The sequence below is a fragment of the Plasmopara halstedii genome, assembly GCF_900000015.1.
Source record: "Plasmopara halstedii genome assembly, contig: Scaffold_218, whole genome shotgun sequence".
NCBI lineage: Eukaryota > Oomycota > Peronosporomycetes > Peronosporales > Peronosporaceae > Plasmopara > Plasmopara halstedii.
In genome coordinates, this window is record NW_020187139.1 from 153,668 (window position 1) to 169,341 (window position 15,674).

The 15,674-nt window shown below is 45.7% G+C and overlaps 5 protein-coding genes across 5 annotated transcripts; 2 read left to right on the plus strand and 3 right to left on the minus strand.

The window, feature by feature from the left end:
- Positions 1–6,812: 6,812 nt before the first annotated feature.
- On the plus strand, positions 6,813–8,218 carry PHALS_03338 (uncharacterized protein; the record flags this gene model as incomplete). Its single annotated transcript, XM_024721909.1, has 9 exons — positions 6,813–7,057; positions 7,118–7,147; positions 7,206–7,272; positions 7,342–7,428; positions 7,489–7,557; positions 7,620–7,717; positions 7,793–7,871; positions 7,938–8,061; positions 8,121–8,218. 9 exons carry the CDS (start codon positions 6,813–6,815, stop codon positions 8,216–8,218), a joined length of 897 nt encoding a protein of 298 aa, XP_024573039.1.
- Positions 8,219–8,272: 54 nt separating this feature from the next.
- PHALS_03339 (uncharacterized protein) lies at positions 8,273–9,877 on the plus strand (the record flags this gene model as incomplete). Its single annotated transcript, XM_024721910.1, has 6 exons — positions 8,273–8,347; positions 8,457–8,597; positions 8,703–9,062; positions 9,134–9,178; positions 9,256–9,475; positions 9,540–9,877. 6 exons carry the CDS (start codon positions 8,273–8,275, stop codon positions 9,875–9,877), a joined length of 1,179 nt encoding a protein of 392 aa, XP_024573040.1.
- A 66-nt stretch (positions 9,878–9,943) lies between these two features.
- Positions 9,944–11,485, minus strand: PHALS_03340 (uncharacterized protein; the record flags this gene model as incomplete). The annotated part of the gene is made up of 1 exon (XM_024721911.1): positions 9,944–11,485. The coding sequence occupies one exon, from the start codon at positions 11,483–11,485 to the stop codon at positions 9,944–9,946; it is 1,542 nt and encodes a 513-aa protein (XP_024573041.1).
- A 165-nt stretch (positions 11,486–11,650) lies between these two features.
- On the minus strand, positions 11,651–12,625 carry PHALS_03341 (mitochondrial tricarboxylate carrier family; the record flags this gene model as incomplete). The annotated part of the gene is made up of 1 exon (XM_024721912.1): positions 11,651–12,625. The coding sequence occupies one exon, from the start codon at positions 12,623–12,625 to the stop codon at positions 11,651–11,653; it is 975 nt and encodes a 324-aa protein (XP_024573042.1).
- Positions 12,626–12,787: 162 nt separating this feature from the next.
- Positions 12,788–13,885, minus strand: PHALS_03342 (elongation of very long chain fatty acids; the record flags this gene model as incomplete). The annotated part of the gene is made up of 4 exons (XM_024721913.1): positions 12,788–13,112; positions 13,215–13,523; positions 13,610–13,740; positions 13,802–13,885. The coding sequence occupies 4 exons, from the start codon at positions 13,883–13,885 to the stop codon at positions 12,788–12,790; spliced, it is 849 nt and encodes a 282-aa protein (XP_024573043.1).
- Between the last annotated feature and the right edge of the window lie 1,789 nt (positions 13,886–15,674).

Genomic DNA, 15,674 nt, shown 5'->3' on the forward strand with positions numbered 1-15,674 from the left:
CGACGAAGACCACGACAGCGTGTTGCCCGCCGAGTCTTTCTGCAGGCCAAACACAAAGTCCATACTCCATGGAATGCCGACATCCGGGGGGTACCGCCAAACTGGCCAGCGCGCCGCCACATTCGGCGAAGGGTCCACCCTTTGACACGTCTCACTCGTGCGCACATAGGTGCTCGTCCATTTGTACAGCTTGTGCCACCAGTAATGGTAACTCGCAGAGCTGTAGGTCCTTTTACAACTGAGATGACCACTGCGCGGTCTGTCGTGGGTCTCATAGAAAATACGGTGCTTCAGATCCTCATAGTTAAGAACCACAATTCGTGGCGTATCCGTCAAGTCGGTGCTATGATAGAGCAATCCGTTTTTCGATGATTATCGGTGCAGCCGTGCGCGCAGTCGCGGCGAAAACGCCTTGTGCGAGTCTCCAAACTCCACTCACCCAAGAGCTCTAAGCGGCGCTACACACATATCATCACCCGCGTAAGTGGCGCGGATCAAATCTGTCACTGACGACGTCACCGTCGTGACATGAACAGGCTCATAATCCGGTCTGCGTGAACGCATCAGCTTAGTTGTTCTGCTTTCCTGACTTATACTTCACCTCAAAATTATATTTTGCAAAGATTGAGAGCCAACTGGCTCTCCTCTGCGAGAGTTCAGGCGACTGAGTCGCAGTACGTAGTGACGCATAATCTGTGTACTTCGCATACGGCATTGAGCCAAACAGTTCATCCTTTACTTGACAAGAGCATTTTTCATCGCAAGAATTCCTTGTCGTGGTCCCAGTAGCTCTTCTCCGCAGCCTTAAGCTAGTCGGCGTCTACTTGCAGTACTACACAGCCGATTGCAAGGTCCAAAAAGTCACAGACGACACTGAAAGGACGATAAGGTTCTGGCAACGCCGGTATTCGTGCATGAGGGAGGCTGACTTTGACCCCGTCAAAAACCTTCCGATGCTCGGTGTCCCATACCCATTCCACATCCTTATTAATAAGTTTCGACAATGGCTGTGTCATTTCTGCGTAGTTCTCGCTGTATTTGTGCAAGTGGTTGGTGAGGCCAAGCCACTTGCGCAAATCCATTTAGTTTATTAGAACCGGCCAGTCCATAAAGGCCTTGACCTTAGCGGGACCCGCTCGAAGGCCACGCTTCGCGACGAAGCACCCTAAGAAGAAGTTTTCCTCTGTGCCAAAGATGCAGTTATCGGGATTAGCATAATCGATATTTTTGCGCGTGCACTCGAACACCGCGCTTAAATGGATGGTGTGGTTCTCTTTTTCATTCTCCGTGCTCCGCACAACTGTGGACGACGATGTCGTCGAATTATGTCTGTGCATACCCCGGGTGGGGGCTGAACAACTGCGTAACAAGACAATTTAATATATGTGCTGGTGTATTTGACAGCCCTTGGGCCACTCCCAGAGCATCCCGCTCGGAATACCCATCGGTGTCAGCGGAATATCACTTGCTCCCATGAGCAATTGATAATACTCATCAACTCAGTCGAGTGCACTGTACTTTTTACATGCAACTATGATGTTCTGGAAAACATCCTTTCTAAGAATCGGCGTCTGTGCCGGAATGGTGGCAGCGTTGAGCTTATTCTAAACAAGAACAGTACGCCACTTGCCGTTCGGTTTCCAGACACAAAACGTGGGTGTTGAATAGAGAGACTTGCTCTCACACACCATTTCTGTCTTGTGTGCCGCATGGAAGAATGTGTCAATGACATCGCATTGCTCCTTGAACAGGGGTCATTGGCGTGTTACGCAGTACTTGGTTCCCGGAACCAGGTCAATGTCATGCTGCACACCTCGGACCGGAGGTAGGACCGACGGCGGGTCTTTATAGACGACGTCCTGAAATTCTTTTACCAAAAGATCGTACGGATCGAGCAATTTTTCAGGATCGAAGATGCACCTCGTGCGTCCAGCATTCTCTTCGTGTCCACCAGGACAGCTTCATCCAGAAGCGAAGAGAGTTGGTCTCTTTGTCCGGTCGTATAATGACCGCTTCGGCTAAATCGCCTGTCTTAAAGGCACCGCCGAACTCTTCGAAAGACATCCCGTCCAGCTCATGAAGAGCATCCACCGCGGAAATAGCCTCGAGGGTGTCGTCGTTGTCTTTCTATCCCATCATATCGTTGACGAAGGTGTATAGCTGTGCGCGATCGTCTACGGTAGACAAATCCTGGGTCAGGGTTGACGCCCGGCGTCTTACAGCTAGCATACGACGTCGCTATCACAGAGGTTGTACGTCTCGGCGAGACCAGTGTGAACACGTACTAAGCGTCGTCCACTGTCAGCCCCACCTCCTGCTCCACCAGAGCCCTGATGTTACAAGCAATATCCGAATAAGACCTGCTAGTTCTGCAGTCTCCATCCAGTTGATAACGTGCCACTCTACGCTCATCTGAAGGACCTTGCCCACTGCCTCGGACCACGTCCGACCATGCAACACGTAGCACTTTAAAATATGAGCAGAGGTCAGTGGATTACGTGCCACTCCACATGCATCGCCGGGGCCTCGCCCTTGGTGCCTCGGACCTTGGCCGACTATGCCACGCATGGCATGCAGCAACTGCTCCGGTCCTTGAGCAGTGCTCAATGGATTACGTGCTACTCCACGTTCGGCCCGCGAGCCATCATCGAGACCCCTGCACGATACACCTTCGGTGTTCATTAACTCGGATACTCAGATCTCTAGCATATTGACCATCTCGGTCCAGTGTTCGCGCCAATAGCGTTTTTTCTACTATTAGAGTGGATTCATGACTCTGAAAAGCTCAATAGCGCCAAAGGTTTTCGACCTCCAGTCGATTCATGGCTCATGGTGCTCTAACTATGCCATACCAAGAATGAGGTCGTACCTTGATTCCAAGTCTAAGACTAAGCAGCGTTCCACGCTATCACAGTAAAGAAAACTTGACACCGAGGCCCACAGGAATCTTCGGCACCGTGACACATGTCCCCGTCGCTAAGCGAACAGTGACGATGTCACTCAACCGCGCCGTCAGTGCCTCAGCATACAGCATACAGCTGACTCCCTTCTATCGTGGAGCGTAGAGCATAATTGCCCGATGCCCCGAAGTCTTTCATGGCTTCTCAAAGCCCTTCTTGGTCGCTTCCACGACCAGCAAGTCCGGCGTGCATACAGGCTCCGTGTTCTAGAGCAAAGAGCTCTTCTGGGCTGGGCCCTGCTCATTTCTACCTCCTTGAGGCTCAGTAGAACCCAGTTTTTTTCAGTAGGCGCGGGACGGCCTACTGGGTGTTGGCGATTCCCCGCGACAAAAAAAAACTGGTAAGAAGCCGGACGTCGTTTTGATGATTTTCTGCGCTCCATACAAGAGGGAAGATCAATCTGAAGGTGATGGGTGTCTCCACAGACAAACCACCGTTGGTTGTTCGAACGCTGCTGGGCAGCTCGGAGCTTTGCATCCTTGTCCTCAGCATAGCTGAGATCCATCGGCTCAGGCCCTTCCGACGAGCTGCTAGAGTGTGCATTCCAACCAAGTCGTGCCGACTTAAAGTTGAATTCGGCATTCAGTGCCACATTCACTGCAAAAAAAGACGAGTGCACACGGAAGACTTCCATCCTGGTCACGCCAATGCTAAGGCTCCATAGAAACGGTCACTGGGACCACCTCGGGAAGAGGATTGGCTACCATACCGGCAATGAGAGTACGCAACTCTTGGGCAAAGTCCACCATTTCCTTCTTGCCCTGTCGAGTAGCAAAATAAACGCAATCGCATGAGAAATTCCTGGTTAGGCGGCGAGACCAATCGTGAAAGGTGCAGCTTCAGCTCCGTCCAGGAGGAAAACGTAGCTTCGACCGAAGTGCCGCACGTCAGTGCCCATTTTCGCGCTCGACTGCTGAGCTTTCAGATAGCTATCGCCTCGCGCAGTTGCTCGGTCTGGAGCATGTCAGATCCATATCGGCCTCTCTCATCCAGAGTAGGAGATTCTCTCCATCCTTGTCCTCGAAGGTCTCAACACTCACCATAAGCGGCTTGAGTCGGGGGGGGTCATCCGTCGTCAACGGTGGCGTCATGGACGCAGGCGACGCTGACATCTTATGCTGTAGGTGCGCTAGCAGGGCTTTTCTGTAGCTTGAAAAACGCCTCTAAGCGCGCGCTGATTGCTTCAGGTTCCTGCGAAGTGAGGTGTTGCACGCCCACAGGACCAAGAAAAGACATCAGTTTTTTAAGCTCGTCTTGCATGCCCTGGGGAAAATAAGCGGGCTGCTTTATCTTCACAGAGGGTCATTCATAACGACTTAGGTGTAGATAGACTACGATTGCTAACAAGTGCAGCGGGGTTGCCGTAGCTCGTTCGTAGAGGAAGCTTGGTTACGGTCGGCGACTTTAGTTCTATACTTAAAATTAGTACGAGTGTAGCGGATCGCACCAAGAGAAATCACAACATAAACCCAACGCTAATTAATTTTTCCGTTTTCGAACGTAACTGTTTTTCTTGTGGTTTTTGCGGCAAAGCCACCTATATCTAAATCTATAGGTTTTCCTAATATAATAGTAAAATCTAATTAAATTGTATAACTACTGGCAGTCCAGCCACGTACTGACTTGTTGTTAAAGTGTAGCTACACCATTGTATAAACCATCTTGTGTGACCTACACCCTTCATACCAATGTACGGGAACCCCGTTACAATTTGCGCCCTGTGTATCATCCCTTTTCTCGGAGGAGATGTATAAAGGGATGATAACCCATGCAGGACCGATACACAGAGAATTTTTGGCGCAAGGCAAGTGCGCGGAATAATCGATTTCTTACCTCGTGCATGTCGAGGCCAATATTAAACAACCCTTAGATGGAGCCTATAGTCCAGGTATGTTGAGTTTGGTCTGAGCCAACTAGGCGTTAAACTTGCTGAAGCTAAGAAAGATTGTGATATATTCAGAAGCATCGTGCGATGCAGTACTACAAAAACGCTGAGAAAACACGCGGAGGTATTCAGAATACCAGGCGCAGATACTGTATGCCTGCTGAGCCTCAGAAACCCAAAGCTCAAATAAGCATCAAAATAATCCGGTCGCGGAAATTCCCGAGCTTTGGTCAGTCACAAACCCATCTGCTGGAAAGCAGAAACGCTATTGGCATGGGCACAAAGCTGTCACGGCTTGAACAGTAGGTGTTTTTTATATTTTTACACAAAGACAGGTACTTGTGGTCTAGGGTGAACAAAGTAATACATTTTTCGCAGCTTTTCGTCAAGCCATTGTTCGTTGGAAAGACCAATAAGCTTTGCTGTTTCAATCGTAAGACAGAAGGGCAACTGGGTTTTTATAACGCAGCAATAAGAAAGAGTGCATGACCGGCGCCCTGTTCCAGGAGTGGTTTAAAAGGCTTGACAACGACATGAAGGTCTAATATGTAAACGCTTAAGATCTGCTCTTAACTATTCCTGTCACTGTTCTTTTATGGCCAAAGATAGGCAGATCCTTCTTTTTACTATAACACGCCACTTTTCAAACAGTCGACGATCATGAGGTGAATTGTGTCGAGGAGGTCTTTCTTCCTCCAAACTGCACGTCTAAGATCCAGCCCACGGATGCTGGGGTAATCTCCGCGTTCAAGCGACATTACAGACGTTATCTTCTTCAAAATACTGTTGATTGTGACGATCGAGATGTATAAGATCGATCAGCTAACCGCAATGGAATGGAGCAAAGTAGCTTGGGAGAAGAAATCAGTAGCTACCGTGGCTGATTATTTTCGCCACACTTGGCTCTTTGCATGGCCTCCTCAAATATCGGGCCCAATTTGGAGGAGTGATACATTGGAATCGACCTGTGCGAAGCTGTCCAAAGGCTTCCTCTTTATAGTCCCATGCCTATTAAAGAAATTTTGAGCCCAGTGATGGAAGACGACGAGATTACAGCATTTGTTCAGAAGGCGGAAGGAGAATGACCAAGAAAACTTAGATGCGGGACAGCGGATCTTGAAAAGCTAGAGAGCCTAGCAATTACTGCTTCACTGCTGGATATGACGAATCTTATAGATAGAGTGGTACTCAGGCGCATTCGAGAAATGCAGATTTTTTTTTTAAATGACGGTGACAGTCCGACTACCATCAGTTCGTGGCTGGTTTCAAATTACTCCAGCATGATTGTTTGGCACTTCATTGTCTTCTACATCAACAAAATTCATGTTCGTAAACTATGTAAATTAATGCAGTGCCTAACGTCGCAATTTAATCATATGACGGAAAAAAGCGCTATATACTCGGGTAACCTACTATTTTACCAGTTATGAGTTAGTACTTGGCTTACATTCAAATAAGTCAACTTTTATTAGTTATACAAGGTTATGAGCTACCTAGATATGAGTTACAACTGTATCTTCAATAGTAAATTCGAATTACGGTTCATCATATACAATATTAAATCCAGAACAAGTATATGTCTGTATATGTGTATATGTGTAAATGTGGCCACGTTGATCAAAATCACGGTACTCAACAACGTACTATAAATAATAGCCATATATGTTATCAGCCGGAATTATGAAAACGTGCATTGTAATACAATGTCTTTAGAGCATTATCACATAGTAAGGTGTGTTTACGAGTGAGAATCGCCGTCTCTGTAGCTTCAAAGGCCGAGAGCATGGCATAAACAGCGATGTTGGCAGAATGTCAAAAATAACCTGTAACTTTAGAAACTCATCTTACTACTCTAAGCTGCAACAAATATTATAAATGCGCCGGCTATGAATAGCAGCTCAACAGCTAACTGGAATTGCCACAAGACGCTTACACTCGCCAATCAGAATAACCATCCGAAGTGCAGCATGTCGAGAAAATTACACTACGCACCCAAGAAAGAGACATCTGATAGCTTTGGAGAGCTTTCAGCTAAGCTGACTACCGATCTGCGCAATCATGTGCGCTTTATGGCCGACTATCCTGTGCTCTCCGACGAATGGATCCGAATGGCTGAGCAAATTGGTCGCATTGGCCACATTACCGAGATGGAGCGACAACTTCCCAAAAAGCAAGATGCCACGCTTTGGGAGTGCGAAGAACTTGCCTTGCGGTGAGTGACTAGTTGATGGCTGCGTTTGATATGCGCTGATTGAGCTTTCTGTAAATATAGTTACATTCTTGAAGATGGCAAGCTGAATTTGTAAGATTTTTAGACAACGAGTGCAGTGTTGATAATGACTGAGAAATGTGTGTTTTAGGTGTCTACGTAATCTCATCGAATTTAACAATTATCTTAAGCGAATGATTGAGCGTGGTCCTGTTAAGGTTAGGCTCATTTGGTTGGGATGTCTTCTTTACGAAGAGACTTAATGAAATCTGGTATTGATCAAACAGACCGAGACAATGACAATATTGGAAAAATTTGAGCATGGGATGGGTCTGACTCTTAAAAATGCATGGCTTCATGCTGAGGCAGTACAGGTGGGAAGCCATATGCTTAAAATGCTATCTCAAGTGTCATAAGCTTATAATGAATTGTAGACCACTGATATCCCTATGCTGATAGAGTATATTCATGATGTATTGATTTATTGCCTTGAGCACCCAGGCGTAAGTATACTTTTAGGTTTTTATAGGATCTTTATCTAACATTTATATCCCTCGTCGAGCAGTATCTACCAAACAAGAAGATAGACAATTGCCAAGAAGTTTCAGTAATATATTTTCTGCTTGGACTTTGCAAACAGTTAGACTCAATCGATGAATCGAGGTGTGTGAATTTATTGAAGCAACGTCATGCGCAATAGAACTTATAGTATTATTTCTTTATCTTCTATGGTCTCAGTGTTATGTCGCTATTTGCTGAGAAGCGCATTTTTTCGCTGCTGACTATGCATTTGAGCACTCACATTAATATTTTAAATGTACGTGAGGCTTGCGTTACGATGTGTCTTATCAGTCATTGATAAGCCTTCTGTTCGTATTTCAAGGTTGCTGATATTGGCGTGGGTGCTGAAGTACTTGCCCTCATTTGCAGTACAGAGGACTTTGATTCTCATGACGATTGTTACGTCGATTCACCCGAGGCTGAGTCAGCCCTTATGTCGCTTTATGGTCAGTGTATCTTCTTTAGGAATTACAAGCTATCGAATAGCTTATCTTTTCTTAAACAGATGACTATCTTGAAGAAGCGACTGAAGATCTGGACACACGTAAGAGATTGCGCCCACTGCTTGATATCTTGCGGCACTATAATTGTAGCCGCAAGTAGCATAGGTCCATACTACAGTCTTCATCATTCTGACTTTCATCTATTATTACTGGAATGACAACGCAAAAGTGGATCGTTATACCGCTCTGTTATGTATCCATAAGCCCTTTTAATCAGAACATTAAAACAGTAAGACGTTGCCGGCCTGGTCTGCCGCCGTGCGCGGCGCCTGTACCGCCTCCCGTTTTATAGCCTCTCGATTTGTCACATCTCTTTAAATTGCTTGTCCATAACTTAGCAAAGACGCTTTTCAAGTACAATGTTCTCCAGTGCCAATGAGAGCAGTAGCAGCACGTACGAGCCGACCGTTTACACACTGCTTCTTACAGGGATGTGTTTGCTGTTGGCGCTATTCCTATTGACGCGTCTACTAGCAGCGGTACGAAACAAGAACAAGCTATTGGCCTGGTCCACAGGATTTTATGTGTTATGTCTGCTGTGGACGGGTGTGCGCGCCGCTTACTGGATCATCATGTCGACACAGTCCAGCATGCGCTACCTAGCGCTGTATTTGCTATACTGGTCGCCGACACCCATCCAATTTGCTAACTTTTCGTTATTGATCTTGTTCTATATCCAAGTACTTACGGGTCCAGGTTGGCGATCCAAGTGGCGCAATGTCTGTCTGCCGCTATATCTGTTGCTGACTATGACCATGACCACCTTCACTGTTGTTTGGGCTTTTAATTCGTCCAACGACATTTCAAAGGCAGCACGAGAAGGAGACGAGTACGATCAAGAATTTTCTCAAGTATCTGACGTCAGTGTGCAGCTGAAATACTCAGCAATCTCCTTTACCCTTCTGAGTGTGCTGTTTGGCTATTTTGGTTGGAAAATGGCAAATGTAGGTGTCTGATCTAGAGAATTGGAGAAGTATCAACTAATAACTTTAACGTATGGAACTATTTTACATAGGTGGAGAGTTGGAAACGCAGGCGATTACTGATTTCCAAGCCACGGGTATGTGATCATGGGATTTTATTGGGGCAAGATGGAATTTGTATGTCAGTAATACCTATGACTCATGTGTTTTACAGAGCCTGACCGTGATCAATTCTCTCTTGAGCATTATCTTCTTCACACGAGGAATTCGGGATTTGGCAACGTCTCAGAGCTGGTTTCTCAGCATCTGGAACAATTTAGACATGAATGGTCGCGTGACGACAGCCGACTACTTTGTATTTTTCTGCTTTTGGGAGTTTCTACCTACAGTTTTACTGCTTTGCTTGATCTCTTCAAAGGCTGGAGGAGTGGGAGGTAAGTTCCACAATTCTTTTGGTGCTAGATGAAGAATCAGTAATGAATTATACTGTCGTGATAGCTCCAAAGCATGGGTCAGCGTCGCAAAAGCTACCTGACTACGGTATTTTTCACATCATTAATACGGGCGGGGGCAAACTTCTGACCGCAAGCCCACTTGGAGATAGTGCTTACAATTCTTACGGAACTCAACTTGAAGACATGGTCGGCTTTGAGCGAAATGTCGAGCATGAAAGCCAGAGGTGGATACATGGCGGTGATCTCTTTCAGGATCCGCTACGTTATGACTCAGACGATGGACTGGGGCCATCACCATGTCAGTTTCTGGATGATAACAATAGCGACGCAAGGAACAAATATTACTACGAACGAGATCCAAACTATTCTATGGGACTTTAAAGAATGTTATTACGATGGTACAGTATAGAATTGCAATAATCATGTAAAACTTGGAATATACGACGTCTATCCACCTTGATGTATACGAGTCGGCGCACGTGGTACATAAGGCATTCCACTTAATGACATACTCAGCGCATCTTCACCTACTGAGTTTTCATCTGTTGTAGCCCGACCTTTATGTCTGGTTTGAGGCTCTGTCGCAAAGTATACATTTGTGCTTCGCTGTTTTTCCTTCTGGTTCGGACTAGGTGAACTCTTGACAGATGTCTCGAAAATTTCTGAAGGTGTATCACCCTGTATATCAATGAAGCCTTGAGATCGATTAATCTTGGCAAACAAAAGACGAAGCACCCTCTCTCTATCGATCCAGCTCAGTTGACGTAAGTCCACCTTTTCGGTGAAATGTTGAGGCGGACCCGAATTTTGATAACTGGTTGGAGATATCAGCTTCGGAAACCTTAAGCTTGGCTTAGTGCCATTCGCACATTCCAGATCATAGTGGTACTTTTCAACCTCGCGTTTGTGCTTTTTTTTACGTTCTCGTTCAATTTCGTTCTTAACATGCTCCAGCGAGTCCAAGCAAAATTGTTCGACATCTGTGCGCTGATTTAAAATCGTTTGCGCAAGTCGCCTCAAATTTCGCAGCTCGCGGTTCTTAAGACGCAATAACTTTCGAAGACCTTCTACATCCAATAACATATCCTCACGCTCACGCTCATAGCGAGTAACATTGGCATGGGCATCCCAAGAAGCTGCAGCTAGGCCATCACCAAGTTTTTGTTCAGCTTCTCGGAGACTGCTCCTTAATCGTGTGAGCTCTCTAGCTTGTCGCTGAGCCTGTTTTGCAAATTCTGTTTCCTTATCTACGTGAATTTGCAATTCCATGTTTAAATCCTTTGCACGAGCTTCAAATTGTTGCTTCTCACGATGAAGTTCATCAGTCATTTGTAATTGAAATCGTAATTCCTCGCAAATGCGCTTGTGATCCGTCACAATTTTGCGCGTATCAGCATTTAGCCCATTGCGAGCATCCTCTTTAGCTTGACGCTTGACGCTGTCAATCTTTCTTTCATGATCTTTTTGCATGCGAGCTTTTTCCTCAAGAGATTTTCGCTCCAGTGCACCCAACGCTTCGCGAGCTTGCTCTCTTTCAAATGTTAATTGCGTTTCGAGGTCTTTAATCTTAGAGACAAAAGTATCTTTCATTTCTTGAAACAGCTTCAGCTGGTTAAGTTTTTCTCGAAGTTCCGTAATTTCATTCAGTGCTGAGTCTTCCTTTGCAAGGGTTTGCTGAACCAATTGCTCATGCTCAGTATCGCGGGCAACTCGCATTTGTTCTAATGCAAGTGCATGACTCAAGCGTGTTGCAGCGAGCTCTTCGCTCAATTTCGCGATTTGCGTATCTCGTGTCAAAATCTCCTTCTGGAAATAGGCTACAAATTCGTGCGTTTCTCGCTCGCGTTTGTCATTCCTCGCACGCAACTCTGCGTCTTCGTTTTGTAATTGAGATACGCGCGCTGCCATCGCTTCCAGCTTTTGGTAATTAAATTGCTGGTTGAACAATGCAGTCGCTCCATTATCAATAACAGCTTCACCGGCCTCCATGATTATTTGTTAGTGTTAACAACGTGTTTCTTTGATCATATGGCTATCTATCCTAGGAGGTCACATCTAATTTGGTCCTTTAGCGACATTGAGCAATCTGTAGTTGTCTACTATTCTCTATTTTTTCTATTTCTTATGAACATGGCAAGTTAATCATCTTGCTTCTCATATACCCTTATTGTATGTAACAGTGCGCACAGGTTGTCCATCCAGCTTGCGGATTGCATGCTGCAGGTCCGGCTCAAGGTATTTTATATCAACTTGCGCTGTTTGGCGAAACAGTCCGAATGTCAGAGGCACCGAAAACTGAATAGCGCAGCCAACGAATCCCAATAGTGTTGGCACACGCAGCCACTTCGTTTTAGGTCGCGTGAAAATAGTGCTGTGGGTATTTAATCGTGACATTAGCAGCGGTGGGAGGATCAAGATCGGAGCTGCTGCGAATATTCTCCCAGCAGTGCATGAGGCGACCGCTAATGCACCACATCTTTTGGATTTGCCGACGTGATCCCCATTTTCGTCGTAAACGTGAACACCTTTTAGATACTCGCTTTGTCTCATGACTGCCATGTTGAGAAGATCTGCAGCAGCAACTGCAGCAAACGGTCCCAAGCGAGCAACGACTGGAGCCCATTTCACATTTGTCATTTGTTTTGCTAGTTGGCGAATTCCAAGCGATGCCCCCACAGAGCTGGCTGTGGCGCCAATGTATGCAACTAGCCGCTGTTCAGTTGTGTCTTCGTTTGAGGCATTGCGATTGGCGTAGTAGTGCAAAGCGTTGTAGGTCTGATTGAGCCACTGCGCCAAAATGGTTGTTTTGGTACTGTTCGCCAGCAGCATGGCGCCGTCCATGATCATATTCATAGGCACAATCATGGAAGCACGCAGTGGCATGAAGACTGGTGTTCCTGTGTCGGGGTGCAAGATAGCGTGCGTTACGTTCTGTGCGTGCTCAAGATCAGCCGGTTCGACAAAGTCACCGCGTTGGTGAGCCTCCACTAGCTGCTGTGCATTTTTTAAAGCGTGCTCCGTCGTAAAGGCTGTTCGAAAGTCCAGCATGTAAAAAGTCTTGCGTACTCGTCCATAGTACGTATCCTCATTTCGATCCACGAGCTTGATGTGTGCTTCCGGCGTACTCATATTGTATAAAATATATAGTTTTCTGCTTGGTTTTTGTGAGAGATGAGCGATTTTCAAATCTGAACCAGGTCATCACTAAGGTGATGTCGTAAATATTACTATACATAGACAATCAAAACTTATTACTGTATCGCTACTTAAGTTCAATCCTAACCCCATGTCTTATTGAGTCTTTTTCGCTACTATGGTAGCTGGCTTTTTAGTACTGAACAAGTAGCGCTCAATGAAGAATTTAAGAAAAAGCGCAAAGTAGCTCGAGTACATGATGATGGCCCACTTGAGATTCTCGGGGTCCACACTGCATGCGACTCCCTGCTTCATGTAGTAGACGTTAAGACCGCACACAGCAACGCCAATGCCCATCTGACTCAGCTGGAAAATTGTCACAAGCCGCGCCCAACGCGGTCGGTAGCCGCATGCCGTGAGAAAATAGTAAAAATACATGATAGCATGCACCGAGTAGTTCATGGCCACGAAATAGATACCACTGTGCAATTCACACGACAAGTAAGAACACATATGCAAGTATTAATTGGGTGAAGATTTTATAACGCCAGCAAAATTGGATATTATGCCCGAGGTCACTTACCTAGCCGAGCGTGTGCCAAAGGCATGCCAGCAAAAGAGCAACACAGTCACGTGATGGTACCAATGCAGAAAAATGAGCGGCTTCTTCCGCAAGACAATAAAAGCAGTATCTAGGAGCTCAGGAACCTTGGAGAAGATGAAAAGCATCACCCATAGCGCCACAGGGCCGTGGCCATAGTGTGGAGTCGGTGGTGCGCATACTGAATGGTAAACACCGCGGCGGTAAACTGTGTTAATCAGAAATGGTACTGTCCGGCTTGCACCGATAGCGCTAAAAGTGGCCAGCCCGAGATTCCAGAGGGCCAGCGGACTAAATTACAGCAGGATAAATGAGCAATGTTGTTGTCCATTGGCACACAATTCCATGAACGAGAGCCGGCTAAGCAGCACACATACACTTTGAGATCGAATGGTTTAATATCACGCATGATGCGACGTCCGAGAAAGCACATGGCACAGTACACAACACAAAGCATGACAGCCATGGGTAGTGACTCCTTGCAGAAATTTGGCTCCCAAGTAATGAACTACCAAATCACGTATATTAGCGACAAGACCATTATATGTAGCAGTGCATCTATGACGCACCCAATCGCGCTCGTACTGGGACGGAAATAACCAACGAAGCGCCGACACTTCGTCATGCAGCTTGGGTACACGTTGAAAAGACATTTCCATCAAGTTAGAATTCTTCCTGAATTACGAATGCTTAGCTGCTGACGCGGTCCAGGGTCTTTTGTGTTATGTGCGACGTTTTCAAAAGGCCGATGCAGATTTCAGAATTCGTCAATATTTTTTCAAAAATCTGACGCATAAGTAACAGAACGAGCGGCGGACGTTTTGACCGGATGGTATTACTATAAATGCTGTTGTTGCTCTAGTGCGAAACGCGTGTTCGTGCGGTTGAAGCGCGAATGTCTCTATTATAAATAATCATGATAGATTAGCTATACAAACAATAAAGTCCTGGTTTGAAGGGCCCAATTTACACAGACCTATAATACAATGCATTTGATTTAAGACCAAAGTCTGTCCAGTGCTGTTCTACCATATTTCTAACCCAGGACGAAAAGTCCACGGGCCGCCACTCATAAAAAAGCAGCATCCACTTTTCGAGCATGTCCTCTGGAAATATATAATGTATAAGGATTAAGTACAGAAGAACACAGAACCACAGATCGAATCAGGTTGATGTTAGATAACCATCCGACTCACCCTTACAGTATTACAACATATCAAGATGTAGAAAAAGGAGTCCTACAGTATGTTTGTAAATCGCTCTCTGGGTATTCTTTAGGGCTTAGAAAGGGCTTGTTGAGAAATTGCTAGGCTTACATGTACAAATCTGCAAAATTAGCAAACAATTTCACGTAATGTTATGGACAGGACGATTAGCATGGCAAGGTAAAAGACAGATCCTTCAGTTCCAGTGTTTATCCGTCGACCGAATGTCACCTGACTGTATAGTGTCAAGGCTGCCACTGCATCTGAACCACATTGATCGCTGCAAAGGCTTGCGCACCTCTATTAGACGGCCATGGGCTTAGATGGGATTAATTATATCTTAAATGAGATACGAATGAATTTGAGTAAATTGCTGCTTTATCAAATGATATTTAAGCAAGCAAGAAACACTTTCACAGGTCTCAGCGTTCTTCAACGCAGGGAACACAGGTGACTTATTCGCTGATGTATGTCGGCGATTATACAGAAGGACATCACGTCACTGGGACCCTGACGATAGTGTAGACAAAATCCTCATGCTACCTAATAACAATGAACTTATCTAATGTGATTCGTCGTATCTCGGACGTGTCGTAGCTATCCGTCAGAAATCGCGAAGTGACTGAACTTGCGCGTGTAGGAATTGGTGGATGATTAATTGAAATTCTTACAAGGGCTGGTATCTTTAATATCTGGTTAAGGAGGACTAGCAGTGATGAAGTTACTGGAGTTGATCGCCAGCTAAGGTGGAGGAAAAGAGGGCAGGTTGTTGTCCGCAACAACCCCGAAGTATCTAAGAATTTTGTTCATTGTAACGGGTTATTTAACGGGGTCACACACACCATGTTAGCAGGTGTGTGCGTCACACCAGATGGGCATGGTGTGACCACACCCAAACAAAAATTTGGCACGGGAACTGGCTGGAAAGCCAGTAGTTATACATGTATTTGGATTTTACTATGCATATTAAGAAAAATCTACGCATTTAAAATTAGGCGCTTTTTTGCTACCGATAAAAATAAATCAAGTCAGTTTTGAATCTGAACGAAAGAGCTAATTAGCCTTGGGTTAAGGCTATAATTACTCTTGGAGTAAGCGGATTGCGATCCGCTAAACTCGTACTGGTTCTGAGTACGGAACGAGAGGTCGGTGGCCGAACTTACGCTTCCTCAAAGCGCAAAGCTACGGCAGCCCCGCTACACTTGGTAGCACTTGTAGTCAATCTACACCTGAGTCG